General features: G+C 45.0%; 1 protein-coding gene across 7 annotated transcripts in view; it reads right to left on the bottom strand.

Annotated features, from left to right (window-relative positions):
* Positions 1-10400: 10400 nt before the first annotated feature.
* RAD51B (RAD51 paralog B) overlaps positions 10401-19494 on the bottom strand; it is a 403112-nt gene continuing 394018 nt past the window's right edge. For 3 of the 7 annotated variants that reach the window (XM_074542842.1, XM_074542843.1, XM_074542845.1), the window contains one exon: positions 10401-17036. In XM_074542842.1, coding sequence (XP_074398943.1) covers positions 16885-17036 — 152 coding nt within the window. In that variant the 3' untranslated portion in view covers positions 10401-16884. Of the gene's footprint in view, positions 17037-18112; positions 18164-19494 lie in introns of all 7 variants that reach the window. The other 4 variants (XM_014268656.3, XM_026793445.2, XR_012580812.1 and 1 more) reach the window with 3 other exon arrangements.

The raw sequence follows: 19494 nt of genomic DNA, 5'->3' as shown, positions 1-19494 counted from the left end.
AAATTTGAATTTTCCGGGGAGGAAAAGAATAAAAGGTCCTGATATAATTTTATTTTTAATGTTTAAGTGCGGTGTTTCAAGAAGTATTTTTCCCTGTAAGATAGGGAACTGTACCCTCTCAGGTAGAGAGTGCTTCAGTTTAGAATATCTTTTCTTGAAATCAATGCTTTTCCTCTGCCCTTACCATCCTCCTTTGCAACCCCAGAAAATGAAGGCTGGTACATTCCTGAAGGCTGCTCCAAAATAAACATCTAGCAATTAACAAACTGCATTAACGAACCCCTTTAAACCACCAGTGCAATGCAGTAGGTGTTTGTCAGAACGATATTCAGCCATGGTCTGTGCTCCAGATACGGGGTTGGTTGTGAAGCAGGCAAATTTCCAAAGCTGGGATGGCATTCCTGTTACCACTTTCCATGCCAGCTGTCTCAAGGAGTTGTTACAAGAGGTGCTAATCAGGTGCTTGAGAGCAGCATTCTGTCCTTCCTTCCCCTGCCAGGCTCTGGACATTGCTCCCAGGGAGGAAAATGCTATTAGAGTATTAGGTCATCTCGGTGCTTCCTGTTTTCTTGACTGATTCTCCTGAAGCTTGCTGTGCTGATTCTCAGGTCCCAGTGCACTGGGGTTATGGCTGTGTACAAAATAAAGGCGGAGAAATGAGAGGCTGCATCACAAAAGCGTATGACTGGACATTTTGTTTTGCAAGGCTGGTGAGACAATATGAATCATACTGTTCCTCCCACACAGAAATCCCCTTCTGCTATAGTTATGCCTTGCATACCTAATAGCTTAGTAAATAGCATAAAGAAACTTCTCTGCAAAGGTGGGGAAAACCATATCTCCCAAGTGGCCAAACACCACCCTCCTCAGCTTTGGTCTAATACTGGCATCTCAAGATATTGACACTGTGATAATCATTATGAGAAGTGTCAGTGGAAAATGATTGGATGCAAAAAATGCAATTACCTCTCCCTTAGCCAAAAATAACTGGAATGTCCTTTAATATTTTGGTTACTCCACATGCTTACATGTGAACCTTGCTGGGAGAATGACAGCAGCATAACAAAAGCAGAAGAGCCTGTGGGATTATTCAAACCCCCCCTGCTGCTCCTTATGGGCTTGTTTGATCAGAGGGGCTCAGCACAGCTCCACTGTGGCTCATGCCTGACATTCACATCTGTCTTTGCAGGTGAGTGAAGGCTTTCTGAAGCAGCCCAGGCGCTGGGAGGCTCAGAGTCCTGTGTTCCCAGAATGGGTTCAAGGCATGCAAAATGAGCACCATTTTGTTTATTGCCTGGTGGAGGCTTTCCAGAGTCCACATGTGAAACCCTGCCGTGGGTCATCACTTTGGGCAAATGCCTGGCAGGGAATGGGACAGTGGAACTGAGGAGGAGTCAGTGGTGTCAGATGGGTGGGCAGCCAGGAGCTGCCAGCCACTGTGTCCTTGACTCATATGCACGTGTTACAGTACGCAGCAGATGTTTCAGGTGCTGATCAACAGTGCAATGTGGGATAAAGACGGAAATCCTGGCAGCATATGGGAGAGATTTAGGCTGTGAGGAGGTGGGAAGATCTGCCTCAGGAAGATGTCTTGAATGCAAGCTACTACAATGGAAAACTGCCACCCTTTCTCTTGTGTGTCTGGGAATACAGGGGCTGTGAGTCCTGTAGTTCAAGTTTACAAGTTTAAAACACTGAATTCAATGCATTTTCATAGGGCAAGTCTTGCCCAGCAGCTTGCAGAATGGTTTAACTGGGCCCAAAGCACTTGTGAAGAACAGGAAGAGTATTTCCAGCAGCTCCTTGAAGGCAGAGAAAGCAGCGAGGTTGGTGTGGCCACAGCCTGAGGTACTGACCATGCTGGGGGCACATAGGGATGGGTGGGAAGTGTGGCTGGTGGGGATGCTGGACACGTCTGCTCACACTGTGAATTTTCTTTCCCTGGCCCCTGGTGCCGGCTCTGTTCAGCCATGGCCATCCTGGCTCGCTGTCCCTGAGCTGCAGGCCCTGCTGCCAGCCCCCCATCCCGGCCTGGCGGTGCCCACCTCGCGGTGCCCCGCGCTCCGGCAGCACACCCAGCCCTGCCGTTTGTCTTGGAGGCCCAGAGCAATTCCCTCGGCCTCACGCCCCTCTGTTTACAGTATCGCAGCCGCTTCCAGCCTGAGATAGCGCCGTGGCCGCCAGGTGACCCTGGCTTAGTGTAAATATTTTGCTTTCACTGGAAGGAAATGTGACATACATTTGGGGTGGAAGTTATCCAGAGGCTGTGGCCTCGGGAGCCGAACTGCTGGGAAGCCCCTGCTGCAGTGCTCTCAAGGTACCAGCACTATCAAACACATTAGGGGACTGTGCACCAGCAAAGGGCCAAAGATTTGCTTCTCAGTGCCACAGCAGGGGCAGCTGGGGCTCAGTGAGGAGTGAGGGTGCCCATGCTGCCCAGACACAGCACAGTGAGGCACTGCATGGCCTGCCTGCCCTGGCACAGCTCCCCCTGGGCAGCTGAGCCCTGGGATGAAAGAAGGTCATGGCAGAGAGAGATGAGCAGAGGTGCTTTCCAAACATCCATGTGAGTTTGGAGCAAAAATGCCGTAAAAAAAAAAAAAATCGCTGCATGATGATTTGTGTTTCTTAAACCATATGGCCATGTAAGCAGCCATGGGTAATGTGGCAGGTCCCAGTCTCCTGCTAATGGGCTTTGTCCTGCACTGAGGATAGTCTGGTTTAAGGCCTGGATGGGTTTTAAAAGCTGCCTCCAGCTGAGGGGTGTTTGTTGTTGGTGACACTTGTGATTGCCTGCCTCAGCCTGTCTGTCGATATGCTTAAAAAGGAATAGTAATACAACGCTTAAAGGCATATTGTACCAAGTAGCTAGTGTCACATTTTACATCTGATAAATATTAATTAATGGTATTTCAAAGTACAAAAGGTGCTGGGAACTCACGCACTGGCTGGAGAGAAATAGATCTCCCATATTTAACCATAAGCTTGCTGAATTTGACTTGGCATAGCTGTTACCCTGGAGTGGTGTCTGCTTGTTTGGCACCCCTCCCTGTCATACCGAGGTGCTGACTTCCCACAGGACAGCCCCACAGGGAATCAAAGAGCCAGATTATCCAGATTGAGCAAGCTGCACCAAGTCAAGGGTTTGGTTTTGGTAAGTATCCAGAAATTAAGGCTCTAACTTGTTGAAGTTTTAGGCCTTGCCTAGGCCCCGTCCTTATCAACTGCTGTGAGCTTAATTACCAACCTTTGTTTCTCCAGACAGTCAAATATGTTATGGAGAAAATGCATGTGCGTTCGATTCACTTGTGAAAGGCTTGACAGTAGATAATTTAAAATCAAATTACAGTCTGCCGTTAAAACAAACCCAGAAAGTTCCATTTCACAGGACAATGCTCCTCATGCACTAAAATAAAAGCTGATACAACTGCATGGTAATGCTCAGCCAGATCACAAAACTGTAGGGAGGTTAATTGACTTTTTAGGGAGATTCCCCAGTGAATATTAAACAGACCCTGACATTCCTAGCACCGCTGCCTGGGATCAGCACTTCACTGCCCGCTACGTGCAGAGACATTTAAACAGCTCTTGCAGCAGCCACTGACACCATCATACTGAATCCTTGCTGGGAGACCTTAGAAATGAGTCACAGATGGGAATGATCCTGTTCCCTAGAGCACACTGCCAGTGTGCTTAGCTGAACAGCAGTGGAGAACGAAGGAAATGAAATAAAAAAATTTCAGAATTGGAAATTTTTATTGCATCATTTCATAATTAGAAATGAACACATACATATACACACATGTGTATGTTTGCATACAACTACATATACATGCAGGCCAAAGAAAGCACTAGGAAGCTGTTGCAACCAAAGCATGTGCCACACAATCCTAAGTAGGACGTTCTGTTCATTGTAGAACATAATGTAGCTCATGGAAGCTCAAGGATGAAGCAATAAAAGTTGTGTACTAGCCAGTTCAAGGTTACACTAAAACATTAAGCTCCCTCTTGTTTAGAAGACACTGAAATGTGATACATGAACAAAAAAAGAAGTATTATCTTTAAATCTTAAAAAATAATAGCTGTTTTACTCTGTAGGGATCTATGGGATCCTCTACTCTGAGGAAGAAAAAAGATCTTTTTCCCAACTGGAAGGAGAGATTAGTTTTAAGTTGAAGCAGTATACATGTGATACTCCTCATGTAGTAAATGATGTGTGGGCTGGCAAGTCTCTGGGCCGCCCCCATCAGTGTTTAACATTCAGAGCTGTGCTGTGGCACCGAGCACTGAGGCTGTGGGACATCAGGGGGGCCACACCTTAGGGTCTGGCTGCTCTTACATCTCTATATTCAGAGTTAGAACTGAAAATCATGCCGAAGCTCTTGCCCCAGGACTTCAGTTGACCTGCTAGCTCTTTGAAATCAGCAGCAGCAGCAGGTTAGCCACCACCAGCACCCTGCAAGGTGCTTCTGGGCTTGTGTGAAGCAGGAGAGTTATGGAGAGGGATTTTTGGCTGCCACAGCCTTTGGGTGTGCTGTGCTATGTAGTGCACGTGCTGTGAGCTGCTGCTTCTCCTGAGAGCAGCCAGAAGGAAGGGGTCCTGGGTCCTGGCATCACAAGGCTGAGACGATCCGTGCAAGACCGGCAAGGTGTCAGTCCATGAACTCACTGCCACTGTGGATATGAAATGCTGGGAAAGGGCAAAGGAGCTCCCAGCCATTACAGGCAGGCTCAGTTCCCTGCCTGGAGGATGACAGACCACTCTCCCACTACAGACTCTGTTTAACAACAGATTAACTGAATTCTTTTCAGCTTTTCTTGTGCTGAAAGGACGTTGCCCAAAGCGGCTGAAAAGACAGCCCACGTATCCAATACTAGCAGCCCTTTTTGATCCGCTTTTTCTTTGACATTGCCTGAGGCACCCTCCCCCACAGCCCTGCAATGTAAATTCACTTTTTAATGCCCGTTGGGTTGGATTTGTGAGGAGTGTAAAGTGCCAGCCACCTAAAAGGCCAGTCAGAAGAATTGCCATCTAAAAGGCCAGCTGGCAGAGAAGTGACTTAACCTGACAAAAAAAGGTGTTGAGACTAGTTTGATTATTTTGGGGGTGGAGGGTGAGGGCAGGTGGTTGTGTTGGCACAAAGAAAGAGCTCTGGACCCAGTAGAAACAGCTCATTCAGCCAAGCACCAAAACTGGTGCCAGCTCTATATAAACTCTGCTGCTCCTCTTGCAGTTTGCAGTTTTTATCCAGACTTGTCCCAGTCAGCACCAGGAACTGCCAGGGGGTGCATCTCATCAATAAAACAGGCCAGAAGAGACTTGTTTCCTGTGTGTTTGCCTTGAATCAGGATGTATCTTGCACCCAGAGTTCCACTTAGCTGTGCCAGTTCCAAGAGCTGCCTTGGTATTTGCACCATCCTATATGGGAGCTGGGGCAGCCATCAGCCTGAGCAGCAGGAGGAAACCTCTCCCCTGTTCACAAGTGCTCATTTCTGGGGTTTTGACTCATTGCAGATGCTGCAGTGGGGTGTGTGGGCTGTGTGGGCTGTGTGGGGTGTGTGCTGTCCTGCGAATTGCAGTTCTGGACGCAGCTTTCAGTGGTCACCCCCATCGCTGTGTGAACACTGTGATGAAGCACACAGTTCACTTTCCAAGCACAAAGCTGTCCCATAGAGAGATGTGTGTTTCAAGAAGAGGAGAAAAAGATACATGTGGCATGTGTTTCTGAGAAACATGAAAACATGAAAATTATGCCCAACAAGAAAACGCAGCTGAGAGATAGCTGGGAAGGCTCTGTCCTTTCAATCTCTGTGCCTATCAACAGAAGAGGTGCTTGAAAATTGCACCCATCATTTTCTTTTGCAGAGTAATAAGCAAATAGGTTTTAGCCTGTCGCCTGCAGGGAAATGGTTTTGTAATGGAAGGAGCACTCTGAACTAAATCAACAAACAAGAGAATGGCTGTGTTTGTTTTTCCATGTACTGGAGGTGAGGGCTCATCTATGCTGGAGTTTCTTTCACATCCTCTTCACTTGACACAGGGCAGGGGACAGGCACAGACACATGAAGAGCTGCACATTTACGTGGAGGGAGCATTGGAACAACAAAACTTTTGGTCTCTGTCTTCCCCCCACGCTTGTGCCTTGCCCTTCCTGTCAGTGGAGTGGGAGATGTGGGTCTCTCAACATGCCTGATGCTCTGCCTCTGGCTGTATTTTCATGAATGTTTTAAGCCAGCACTTGTCACTGACATGGGAGCTGTCTGAGTGTCTCACTGCCCCTGACTACTTGTTTCCTCCCCTCAGCTCTTGTGCAATCATACTGAAGTGCATCGGTGAGTGCAGCTGGACCACAACCAACCAAGGACTACAAAAAGAATGCATTTTTTTAATCCCCTGGTTTTCCATCCAGTTCACTCTCTTGCACTGGGAGTGAACCTCGTGTGCCTCTTTTGGCAGTGATGCTGACTTATTGGGAGATACATTCATGGCCCTCTGGCCCAGGGCAAGAGGTGACCTGGCTGAGGAGGGCCCTGCTGGCCCCAGGGCATTCCTGCCTGCCTGTGTGGGTGGCAGGAGAAAGTAGCAAGTAAACTGAATTAATCAACCAGAAGCTTCGATAGTGGTGGAAGTATCTAGTTCACATGCATACATATACTTACAGAAATGCACTTTACTACAGCACTTTCACATGAGGCATGTATTTTTGCTTATTGATTATGAATCCAGAACCACCAGTGTAGTCTTTTCATATGCTTTGTTGGTATGTCTGAAGGACGTGTGCCCAGCACAGGCTCTGGCTAAGCATTAAGTTGGGAAGAGAGTTACCTAGCCAGACAGAGGCCTTTTTGCCTCCTTTAAGTTGCATTTCAAAGACAGACAATTATTTGGAAGTATCTTGTGTGCTTAATCAATGCACAGGAAGCATTTCCAAAGGCAAGGGCAGCAGTGAGTGCATGCTTTAATCCTGTCTCAGACACAGCATTCCCCTTATTCATCTATTCCCAGCATTTGAACTATCAGCTCAAAGGCAGGCCTAGAGCTGGCATGAATAGCTTAAGATAGCTCTCTCCATGTCTAGGTGACTGGATGCCCATATGGGTTTATGTTTTTAATGTATATTCCCCCTGTCCCTCTTTTCAGCAGGAGAGAGGTATTTCTGTGTGCTTGTGTGCCTTGTATGTGGCAGCCAGGCAGCCCTGAGCCTGTACAAGTGCTTGTGAGCACACGCAGATAGAGATGTGTCCATACAGACCCAGATGTGCCCAGACACACCCACATCACCAGTCACATTTACATCTGTCTGTATGCATGCCTGTTCTGCCATGCAATCAACATATACACAAGTCTGTTGAAACAAGACCATTTTTTTCCTCTCCTGAATTACCAAATGCTGGAAGCTGCAGGCTAGCTATTGTGGTTACCCTGATTCCCAGGTTTCTCCTGCAGTTGGCAAGTAAGCGGTACTGCGAGTTTCCTAACAACTGGGATGAAGTTTTGTGTAAATCACCTTCTAGGCGTTAGACTTTTCCCAGCAAAAGAGGGGGGTGGGTGTTTGGAGGAGGGAGAATTGCTCTCTTTGATGTGGGGATTAGTTCACATGTCAGCATTATCCCCTTTTTTTAATATGCTGTGATTTATAGAAGGGCGGCTATGAGAGATAGCCAAGGGGACACCCCACGTGGGACTGACAGACACCACCTCCCAGAAAATACCTACAACTAAAGCAGCTGGCATCAACAGAAAGACTCCAATTGCAAAAAAATGAAAGCATTGTAAAAAAAGCCCTGTTTTGCCTAACAAATGTTTTTTAAAAATTAGGATGGGCTTTACTGCTTATTGAGCAGAAACTGGTTTTCCCAGCAGCAGAGGGGGAATCTTTCTGTACATCCACAATAAAGAAATTATAAATACTTTTTTCCTTTAAAAAAAAAATTTGTTTTGTATTTTCCCCTTAGAGCACACATCACTAGTTAGAATGAGCATGGTTTCAAAAATGATTATGCTTGCTTGAAACATATTTTGCAGTGGGACTGCTCCAGAGTTTCCACATTCTCCTGCATTAATATTTTATCAGCGCTTTAGAAAAACTTCACTTTTTGGTCAAAAGTTATGTAGCTGTTCTGCAACCCAATCTTATGTCTGTTAGTGTTGAAGGAAACTTTCCTGATGTTTTTCATGGGAACTGGATAAGGCTCTGACTTATTAGGCTAGAAGCCATATTCAGAGTAGCTTTGCTTAGCATATCTGAATTATTTGGGTTTACTGCTTTGTGAAGTATATGGCTGAGGGGCTGGCAAAGGAGACAGTGATATATACAGTAAGAGATTTAACTTACTTGTATTGCTTGTATTAGTATTTTTTCAAATTTCTGTCTGTTTTGACCCTTTTCAGTTCCTTGTCTTTTTATTTTTCCAGTTCTCTTTGAACAAAACTTTGAGGCATTCCAGTAGAGCCAAGTTTTATTTTGTAATGAAGAGTACAGTTTAATTTCCAGACAGATCAGCTCTTTAAGCTGATTCCCTGTGTGGCTGCTCTTGTGTTGAATGCAGTGGGGGCAACAAGGCTGCGGCAGCCCAGACTTTAGAGTGAGCTGCTGTAAAACTCTCCCCTAAATAAGCAGTTTTATCGTGTTTTGACCACAGAGATACCATGGGGTCTTCCTTGAGTGTTTCTTTAGGTCGTCTCCCACCCACAGCCCTGCAGTCACCCTTGCTGCTGCTTTGCTCACGCTCCTTCTAGCACAGCAGAGGCAGCTCAATGGCTGCCTGGGCACCTTACCTTGAGGGACAGACAAAAGCCAAACCACTTCTTTGCTGCAATGTTTCCAATGGTCTCCCGCAATTCCCCTCGCTATTCTTTAAGCATAAAGAGGTTATTGTGTCACCCCCCAGCAACCCATGGCTGCCAGTGACAACCAAAGTGTGACGCACGGCGGGACGTGCCCCACACAAGCAGGCTTTGTACCCGGGGCGGTGCACTAAAGTGGCCACGTTCAAGTGTGGCCTCACAGTGTGACTTCTCCCACCCCAGCCGGGGCTGCTCCATGTGCTCTGACCCAAATGCTAATCGAACTACTTAAACCCGCAGTGAAAGCACAGACAAAAGCTGCTCTGGCATCTCCCCAAGCGCAGCCCTGGCCCAGGGCTCCTGTGAAGGTGCTGGAGCACGCTCGCAGACCCACTTGGCTCCGCAGAGAGGGGCAGGTTTGGCTCTCAGGTGCCTGTGCATGCCCCACCTCGGCTTGCTACTCCTCTTTTGTGCCACTGAGAAGTGACTGCAATCACAACCCTTCTCAGAAACATGCACAGAATAACGTGTAATGTGCACAGGCACCCTCTCCTCACAAACAGGTAACAGCAGAGTAATTCAGAGTGATGCTTCCTTCCACTCCAGCCTGAAGCAGGGTTGGGATGGTGTGTGGAGAGAGAAGGGTGACTTGTGGAATGGAATTGATAACTGTTTCCACAGCCTGGGAACACACTGCATATGTTTCTGGCAAACAAGGGTATTTAAGAGACATGGCACATGCTGCGCTTCTTATTCTTCTTCACAAATGGCCCAGTGGAGCCAAAAATCAAAACCATTTCCTGCTTATTTGTTCAAAATATTTGACTGAATGAATGTCAAGCAGCATCCTGAAGACAATACTTCATAGAAGGAAAGACAATTTGGAGATCATGGTGTTCCCCCATTTCACTGCAGTTCCCAGAAATGGAAAATCCTCCTTGCTGGTCTCCTGGCTGTGGTGTGGCAGGGTGGACAATGCCAGCTGACTACAGCCACAGACATCACCAACTTGTACTTTTTTCTACATGCGTTACCATTTGGGGGCTCAGACCTGTCTCCGTTGTTGCTGGTAGCTTGAATCTCTCCTGAAGGGTTAAATAAGTTTTTCTTTTAAATAAAGAGACAGCACTGGCCGATTAAACCCCGGTACTTATGCATGTATTTTGTTAATGCTTTTGAGTGAGAAAAGTAATTCCTATATTATTCAGATGTGCTGTCATCTGGGAGAAGCAAGATTTCTCAACTCCTGTTTGGACTGAGTTGGGAATAGAAATTTAAGCAAAGTTTGTTAAATGCCATATATACTAAGAATTTAGACAAACCTTTTCAGTAGCTATGTTTGAGTGTAACTGAGACTAGAACTCAGATTTTATTATTTTGATGGCTTACAGTTAAGAATGAAACAGTGTAATATAATATAGAGAAATAATCAAACAGCCAGTCAGCCACACAGGACAGGCTTACACTTTTGAATACATGACACTTTTGAAAATTATGAGAAAAGCAGAGAATTTGAAAAACACTGTCAATTTGGGTGCTTTATTTTTGTTTGTTTTTAAGTTATGTTGATAATGATAGAGCTTAAATCAGAACAATATGAACACACTGCAACTTAAAACTTTACCTGGTCTTTTTATTTAAATCCACAAAAATGTAAGTACAGGCTGGAGTTCATAACAAGCTGGACCCTTCCCCTTCGAAAAAGAAAGAACCAAAACTGAAATCAAATGCTCAGTTTGATTATCCAACTGTTTGGCTGAGACCCAGAGGGACATTAGGCCTGACTGCTAGACACAGCTCCCATGCTTCCAAAAGCTGATCATGAAAACATCAGGTGGAGCACGAGAACTCTTCCCGCAGGAGATAGCTGCCCTCCCTCACGTAACCCTGATAACAGGAAAGTACTGTAGCAGCTGATACATCAGAAACAGCCCTTGAATATTTCTGCCTGTCATCCAGATTTATTAAAAGATCACTTCCATCTGAGATTCTCCAAAAGCATGTGTTTTTTGTGACATGTCATATATAAGGATGACACAAAAGTAAGTATGTTACCACTTTCACAAGCTGTGAGATGAACTAATACCTGCATCATCTAGAATTCAGTGATGGAAGGGCTGTATTTTCGTTTTGACTCCCTAGTAACAGACATATTGTCAATGTCCAGCCAAGGCTAAAATTCTACTGGACCATACTGTGTACCTTGTATGCAGCCTTTGAGAAGTGATTTCCATACCTGCTGAAGCAATTAACCATTAGTGCAGCAGTTGGGATAGAGCAAATGAGGCAACCACAATGTGCCTTCAGTGGGTGAGCAGCTTCAGGGCTAAATGGCAGCCTTGTCAGACACTCACCTGGTTCCACTGCTTGTACTTACAGCTCGAGAGAGAGCTCAAAGAGTGTGGAAATTCTGCAGCTAAATAGCCACCTTCTTAGCACCCTGCTCAGTGCAAAGCTTCCCTAGCACCTGGGTAAGAAAACACTGCAGGGGATTCACAGGAACAGGGGCTGGGGTCAGGAGAAAGCATTAAACCTTTGCGTGTAACTTTTCATGTGACCGGGCTGGCGGGCCAGGGACTGTGGGCTCCACTGGCAGGCAGTGGCTTGTGGAGAGCTGGGAATTATTATATAGGATTGGGAGAGAATGCCAGCAATGCACACAAAGCCCGGGGGGAGGATGAAAGGCAAATGCCACGCAATGAATGAATTCAGAAATATGCATGCAATTTCTGAATGACTTCTTTCCCTTTGCTGAACCTGCACACCAGTTTCTGCAGCCACCAGGGAAAGCCTCACGTCCCATGGCTGAGAAGATCCGTGCCAACCCCTCGGCTCTGCCAGCCCACACGCTGCTCCCCGGCGCCTGCAGCAGCATGGGCACAGGCCACCCGTGCTGTCGGCGGCACGAAGGGCACGGTGTTGGTGTGCCAGGAACGAGGGCCCTTGCCAAGACACCAGTGAGTCCCCCAAATGCAGCTGCCCTCGGGAGGAAAGCGGGGTGGGGCTCTTCTGAATGCGGCAGCTCCCACTGGTGGTGGCAAAGCTGTGGGGCTGTGGTGAAACCCAGAGCTGAGGGCAAGGGGAGAAAAATTCAATGTTGTTGCTTCAGCAGTCTGAAGCAAGCAGTGCCAGAACAGCTCATTGGCTGGGGCAGAGCTCAGCTGGTGCCACCTCCATTGCCACCATGGTGGCTGGGGGCCCACCTGTCTTGTGGCTGGCCTTCCCAGGTGGCTGCAGCCAGATGGGGTGTGCAGGCATGGGCTTTGAAAGCACACAGGAACAGTAACTTGCTGCTTCCCCACAGTGTATAATTTTGGAAAGATGGGAGGAGGGCTATCTAGAAATGGTGTCCCTGCAGCTCCTCACTTGGCATAGTAGAACCATCTTTTATTATCCTTTGGGGCTACAGCTGAAAACAAAAATTGCTTTCATTTCACTTTGGCAGCAGCTCTGGTTGTGTGTGCTCTGGCTGCTTCCTTAATTACAGTGGTTGTTGACAACTTCTGATAGAGACCCTCTCTTTGAGTAGTCCCCTCACTCCCCCACTCTTTTTGCAGTCTGAACACATAACAAAGTGGGACAAGGTTCTGTAAAAATAAGCTCACTGTAACTCAGTAATTCCCATGCCACAGTTATGCTCTCTTCTGTCCTCTCAGTTTGTGCTGCTGCTGTTTATTTCCTCTTTCTGGCTATAAGACGTTTTATTTATTAGTGCTGGATTTCCTGTTGCCTGCAGCTGCCCGTTCTTTACTCTCCCCAGTGCATTTTGCCACGAGAGGCTGTCTGTAGGTTTGTTGTCCCACTGACTGAGGTACTCTCGTCAAGTTTGGTTGGTGGTTGTATTAAACAACACTTGAAAAAGAGGGGGCTTCCATGGCAGCCTGGGCATACAAACCATCACCCCCTCCCCCAAATAAACCAGAGGCAGAGGAGGGGTCCCTTTTTTATGACTTACTGATGCAGAGATTATGCTTTTTCAGATGGCAGGGACACTTCTTGTTTTGCTTGCACACAGTGCACCACACAGGGGAAGTCAGCTCTTTGACTGGACACGTCTGCAGGCCTGACTGACAAGGGGCTAGAGATTTGCAATTATTTATATTTCAGACTGTGGGCCATATCATGCTAGAAACATCATGCAGACTTTACACATGTGAGGTTCATGAGTGATCTTCCTGATCTTTTGAGGACATTCAACGTCCTTGTAGTAAACAGAAAAATTGCTTTTACCAAAAGTGAGATCATGAAGTGGAAAAAAATGTTTTGCTGCTTTGAACACGATTTCCCTGCTGGAAGGAAGAAGGTGGCAAAAGCTTTTTATGCTCTGTGTATTACCAGCAAGGCCAGCTGGAAAAGCTCGCTCATCGACACTGGGGAGAAGTGCTTCATCTAAATTCTCTGCTGTCCAATAGCTATCTGGTATTATTTCAAATGGCAGAGAATAAGGTTGAAACAGCATCTAATGGTAATAATCTCTTTCTTATGTTTTGTGTGTAAGGTGCTGCCCTAATTTTATAATTTTTTCTTTCTGTTTGGAAGGAATTTGATCTGAAACTGAATAATGAGAGTTAGGGTGAAGTGAACCCCAAGGCATGGAGGTGTGTTTTACAGTGGTGCAGCCATGGTACTATCAGGATGTGATCTTTTCAGCTGTTGTTCATGGTGGGCAGCTGCTGGCAGAGAAGCTCTGCAGGTGCAGCACCCTTTAGACACTTCTTCCTTTGTGTCAGATGTTCAAGAGCTGCCCATGACCATTAAATAGGGAACAGTCCTCTGACATCTTCCAGGTAAAATGGAAATGGGAGATCCTGAGCATTTGAATTATGAAAGATCCCAGTGTGTTACCTGCAAGCCAGTGTTTTAACCCCAGTGTCCTGGCCAAGTTCCAGCTCTGCTAATTACATCCTGCCTATGTGAAAATTCCCCTGCATTTGTACACTGCTTTCTTCCTCGCTTGTTTTCAGCAGCTGTGTGGAGTTGCCAGGTGCGGTGAAACGCTTGCCATGTTCCACCTCAGGCCTGGCTGCCTTTCAGCAGGGAATGAAATGAGCACTGTGCACAGCATTTGCACTGAGTCCAGATCCTCTGCAGGAAAGAGTGCTAGAGAGGCAGCCTACCCACGGGCCAGTGCTGGAGCCTTGTCACAAAAGGTAACAGCGTTAAGAGGCCAAAGGTTCTAGTGCTGGGGTACATCATAAGGTCACAGGAGAGACAGGAGGACTGATTTTCCTCCCAATGTCCCTCATCTACAAGGGCTAGAATAGCTGGTACATACTGATCTGGTTTTGGTAGCTAACTGACTTCAGATTTGTTTGCACAGTGCAAGAAGCTCTCAGTCCTGCGTACACTGGTCACTGTCAATATACATCCAGCTTTGCATGTCTGGTTGTCTCACAGCGTGAATGAGAGAAGCTAAGGGGAAAATAATTTAAGAGCTTTAAATCTATAGATTTGTTTCCTTGTCTTCCACTTCATCTCATACACATTGCTTTTTGTTTGGTCCTGTTGGGAACAGCTCTCTTCAACTAACCATTAATCCCTCTGGTAAAAATCTGACTCTTACCACTGGAGAAGAACTGGCTGATGCATTATCCCTCTCTTCTGAAGAGGTGAAAGAGATGGCTGCAGCGGTAGTTACAGGATGCAAATAATAAGAAGCAGTAAGAAATGCAGGTCACATACAGAAGGATAATGAAATTACATCTATTCAATACAGGAGTGACTTATTGGCTCATCTGTCTGATCTTCTTGTCAGCCAAGACAAGAAGATCAGACAGATGAGCTCTCTTATTGATGATGGCATTTTTACCACAGTTCTGCCTGAATATTATATGGAAATACATACAAACATGTTTGAGATTGCTTTTAACAGAACACCAACTCCACTGGCAGCAGTGGAGGCAGAACATGCCCAAGGCAGATAGAGCAGTGACTTGATTTTTTTTCCCCACCTCACATCCCTCTTTGATCTTTTCAACATCTTAATTCCATGGGACAGCAATCGTGAGCAAGGGGGAAAACCCAAGGTTGTCTCAAGTTGTGATGCCAGCATGTTTTCACTATATCCTAGGACGGGAAGTAGAGCAAGTCTTGGAAAGGGAGGGAATGTATCTTGTTTGCGGTGTGTTGTTTTTGGTGTAAGACAGAAAGCTGGGACTCAAAGACCCAAGTTCTGTTACCACGCCGCCCCTGTGACCTCAGCAAAGCATAACTATTTTAGTCTCATTAGCCCTCTCTTTAAACTGTACTTGTTTCATGGGGATGAGAAGAAGGGGATTAAGCTTTAATTCACTAATGTTTGTAAAACATTTTAAAACTTGATGGAAATTTCCCAGCTAGTGCAGGGAGCACTGGAAAGCTTATCTCCCTCTCCAACTGCATACAGCTCTGCAATATGACCAAAATGAGTGAAAACTCCTTGCATTCTGATGTTTATAATAATGAAACTCTCCAGCTTCCCCTCTCAATCCTTCCATGTTTTTTTTTTTTTTTTTAAATAGGGAGAGACAGCAATGAAAAATTTTAGTCTAAACAAAGTGCAGTTGCTCCCTGGAGACTTGAATGCATCTCAGTGGAATTTTCCCTGCCTTCAGTCTATTGTACTTCTTAAAGGTCCTGGAACCAGGCATGTGACTGTAAGAGCAAAAAACACTTCTCTGTCTGAGTGCTCTACCAAATATTTACAAGATACTCAGATAAAATGGCTACAAGCAAGTTCAGCAGGGTTTGAGTGGCTGGTGGTGCAGCACTGTCAAGCAGAAAATCTAAATCTTAGCTAAAATAAAATTAAAATTGCATGTTACAAAGGTCTCCTCAAAGCATAAAACTGGTAACACTGAAGCTGCGAAATTGCTCTTCCCCAGGGTGAAATGTATTACTTTTAGAAGCAGCTTATTGAAATGCAGTAGCTTCCTTGTTGTGATGGAAACTGCCTTGTTACAGGAAAGCCCAAAGCTGTGTGAGCAAGCGTGCAAGCAGAGAGCTGCAGAGATGGCCTCTCCATTCCATCCTGTCTGGTGGCTGGGAGTGATGCAACATCAGCTTCCACATCTCTGCCACTGCCAGCCTTAACAGGGTGCAGTACTTTTTAGTAGGGGCCACGTTCTCCTAGGAACTCTCTGGTCACCCCTAGACTGCCAGCAAACAGCAGATGGCAACCTGCCTGCCTGGCTGCCCCAGGTGGCCTCACTGCAGCTCGTTTCCTTGCTGGCTTACTTCAGCTACTTCAGCACTACTTCAGACCTCTCATATTTCTGTACAATTCTCAAGAGGGTGCTCAGGGAGGCTTTAGCTGTGATGGCAGAGGACAGAAGCAGCCTCTCAGGCCAATGGTGCCTTCAGCAGCAGCTGGCACTAACTGAACCCATGGCTTTCCTGTAGGCTTGGGAGCCAGGAACACATCCTGATCACAGCACAGCCAGTGATGCTTTTAGTGGCCTTGAGCAAGTCACACATTCTCTAAGTCTGTAAGGTGAGTAAACAGTTCTGTGGTTTGCAGTCATGTTGTGAATACTTCAAAAGTGCTTTGAAGACAGAGAAAGCTGAGCAGCTGTAATACACATTGATCTTCCCACTGTTTAGATTGCTACCTGTTCTCCTAACATTCTGAACAGTCTGAGCCCAGCTATTTGTAACTCTTACATCATTTTCAAGTGAATTACAGGAATAAGTACTTACTGTACTATTGCTTTGTAATCAAGCCACTGAGTGGGCTTATCATTCTCTTAAAAAAAGGAAGTGACCATTTCACAGTGTTTTGGGCTGTGGACACTCCTGTGCTTGGCCATTGGTTCCTCCAAACTGATGAGATGGCGAGGTGAATTAGGAAGGCACATGTGGCCTACACTTCTTCAGTACCATGTATGTTGTTCAGAAGCTTTTATTATTAGGTCACTTTAATTAACCTAAACAAAAGACAGGTTTTCCATAAGTTCAGAGTTAAGTATGGCCCCACATATAGAAAGAACAGCACTTGCTTTTAAAGTCAGTCTTTGAAGAGATGAAAGAAGAAGAATGTTCAATCTCTGCTTCACCAGATTTTTGAAAACCAATGTCATCATTCCTTCAAGTCTTTGGCGAGGTTTCATTTGTCCTTTCTATAGATTTGATGTATTTCTTGAAGTCTCACCAGTAGTGCTGGGTAAAGCAGCATCATGTAAAGTATCTTTCAAGGCAGTGTTCCTCACTCGTATGGGCTGCAGGGCAGGATTGGTTCCTTCCCAAACTAAATTAGTTTGATCCTTTCGATCTGAAACACACAATAAAGACAAGACACCTCAATCACAATATTTCTGAATGAAATTGCAAAGTTGCCATTTCTTCCAGCAAACAACCACTTGGAAACCCATTTAATACACAAAACAAATCAAGGTAATAAGTTCACTATGAACTAATGGTACAGATCTGCTGGAAATGGATTGATGTACATGTAATGATCCTCTTTTTTCTGCCTGTCTGGTTGTCCTTCTAGTTACCAGTGTCCAAACTCTCCTTTTCATTCTGGCTGGCAAACTTTCTGATGTGCTCTAGAGCCAAACTTTAGACTGGTCAAGGCCCCTTTACCATTCTTTGCCAGAGCTCTCCAAAGGCCAGCATGTATTTGCTGAGAATACTGTACTTGCCAGGATACTTGTACCACCCTAATTTTCCAATAAAACTGATTTTTCGTAGCCAATACCTATGAACAGAGAATGGGATGTGCAAGAAGATGGACATTCTCTACTACAGCTCATGTTTGACAATTCAAACACATTTTCTAGAGTTAAAGAGAGCACATCTAATAGCCATATGTTTTCTAACTAACAGCAAATTGCCTTGGATTCAGAGAGAATATTATGGCTCCACTTTACATGCTTTATTAATACCTAGGCTGAGATCAGAGCCTGCTCCCAACCAGTATAATCTGCTCCTCTTCTAGTCTTAGACCTCTGTCACTGACAGACTGTAAAGTGCTTTGGGATGAAGCAGTCTCTTTGTAAATAAAGAATATTATATGACTGTGATTAGACACTTTATGTAGAAAACAGGCTGTTGTTTGTGAGAGGAAATATTTAAAACCAAAATGAAAGCCTTCCTGAGCAACCTGCAAGGTGACAAACACAAGCTGGAGAAACACACGCAGTTACCATGACCAAAATATCCAAGGTACCAAGCATCAGTCAGATCATGTCATGTCCTCAGGTTTGCTGCTATTAACTGCGTTGCAAGGCATCTCAGGCCTATTCAAATATGCATTTCTCTTCCACTCTCTGCAGCTGACCCACTGAGACAAACTCCATCATAGCATAGGTGCCTGAAGGACTCTGCAGAATAACCAGCTCCTACCTGGGCTGATTCCTAATGTGCTGTACCAAAGCTTGAAGAAAGTCAATAAACCTGAAAGGAGGAAAGTAAAAGGCAGGATATTTTACAGTAAGAAGCCATGATTAACAGAGGTGATATTGTAGAAAAAACACAAGGCTTATTACACATGTTGTCAAAGTAAGCTGTGTCTCAGTTTTCCTCTTGCTCTTTAGCCCTATTTGTTAACTATACCTATAAGGAACTACACTATAAAAGAGCTACTCCTATAGCTGTCCTGGTATAACCATACTGACAATGATGATAGCTGTCATTTCCCATATTCCTCAAGGGAACTATGCTACACTGACAAAAGCACCTCTAAGATTGTTTAAAACAGCTTTGGTATTTACTACAAGACACCTAAAGCCACTACCCAACTGTTCTTAATATAAAGCTGGCTTGACAACCCCAAAAATGTAGAGGGAGTCCTTCTATGAATTTACTGGGAGAGAATAAGTGAAGCTTTCTAAACTCCATCTAGCTTTGGGAGAGGGCTGACAGGAAATGTATCTGAGAACCTATTTCAATAAAATGATAGGAAAGAATAAGAAAGCAATTCTTTCCAAAGAAACAGCTCATAGTGAGCCTCTGAGAAGTCTATATTCTCATCCTATTCAAACAAACAAACAAACAAACAAACAAACAAATCCCCAAGCCCTACTCTCTAAGCAAGGGAACAAAAAATACCACCTGTCATCAAGGACAATCCAGGCATTCCATAGTCATGATATACTAGGGTTATGAACATTGTCATTCTTAGTGCATAGAAGATAACAAAAAATAGTTTTGTGGTGTCATATTAGCCAACTACATTTCTGAGCTTTAGATAGCCCAGTAAATGTGTATTTTCAATATGCTGTCTCTTTTGCTTACTTGTTTGTTTCTGTTAAACCATGATGTTTAAAACAAATCACAGGAATCTTGGAAGTCTGTTTAACACCACTGCATTTGAACAGCATCACTTAAGGATTCCAGGCCAAATGAGTCTCAGGTTTTGTAAAGTGGATGACCATCGTTTTTAACTACAAGAATACCATAGCTTTTTCCTAGTTTTCAGTAAGGTCCATTTTCTACCAAACAGGGTTTGTATAGGAAGGTATGTATGATACCCATCCATAATCACAAATTATAAAACATAACACAGGTTTTTTTTTTCTGGAATAACTGCTGGTTATTCCAGAAAACAGGTAACAGGTGCTGAACAGTTCCCATTGATTTTGTGTGGAATAGCAATACCCAGTTGTATCTGCACCTGAAGCAGGCCTATGAGCTACATAAAACTGCTTAGATTTCTACACGGGCTCTGATTTGATCTTTTGTTATCTTCTCCAAGTGATTCAACTTGGAGAAGTGGCCTGATAATA

Source organism: Zonotrichia albicollis, chromosome 6, assembly GCF_047830755.1.
Source record: "Zonotrichia albicollis isolate bZonAlb1 chromosome 6, bZonAlb1.hap1, whole genome shotgun sequence".
Taxonomy (NCBI): domain Eukaryota; kingdom Metazoa; phylum Chordata; class Aves; order Passeriformes; family Passerellidae; genus Zonotrichia; species Zonotrichia albicollis.
Note: the sequence above shows the minus strand (reverse complement) of the source record. Positions and strands in the feature narration are given on the sequence as shown.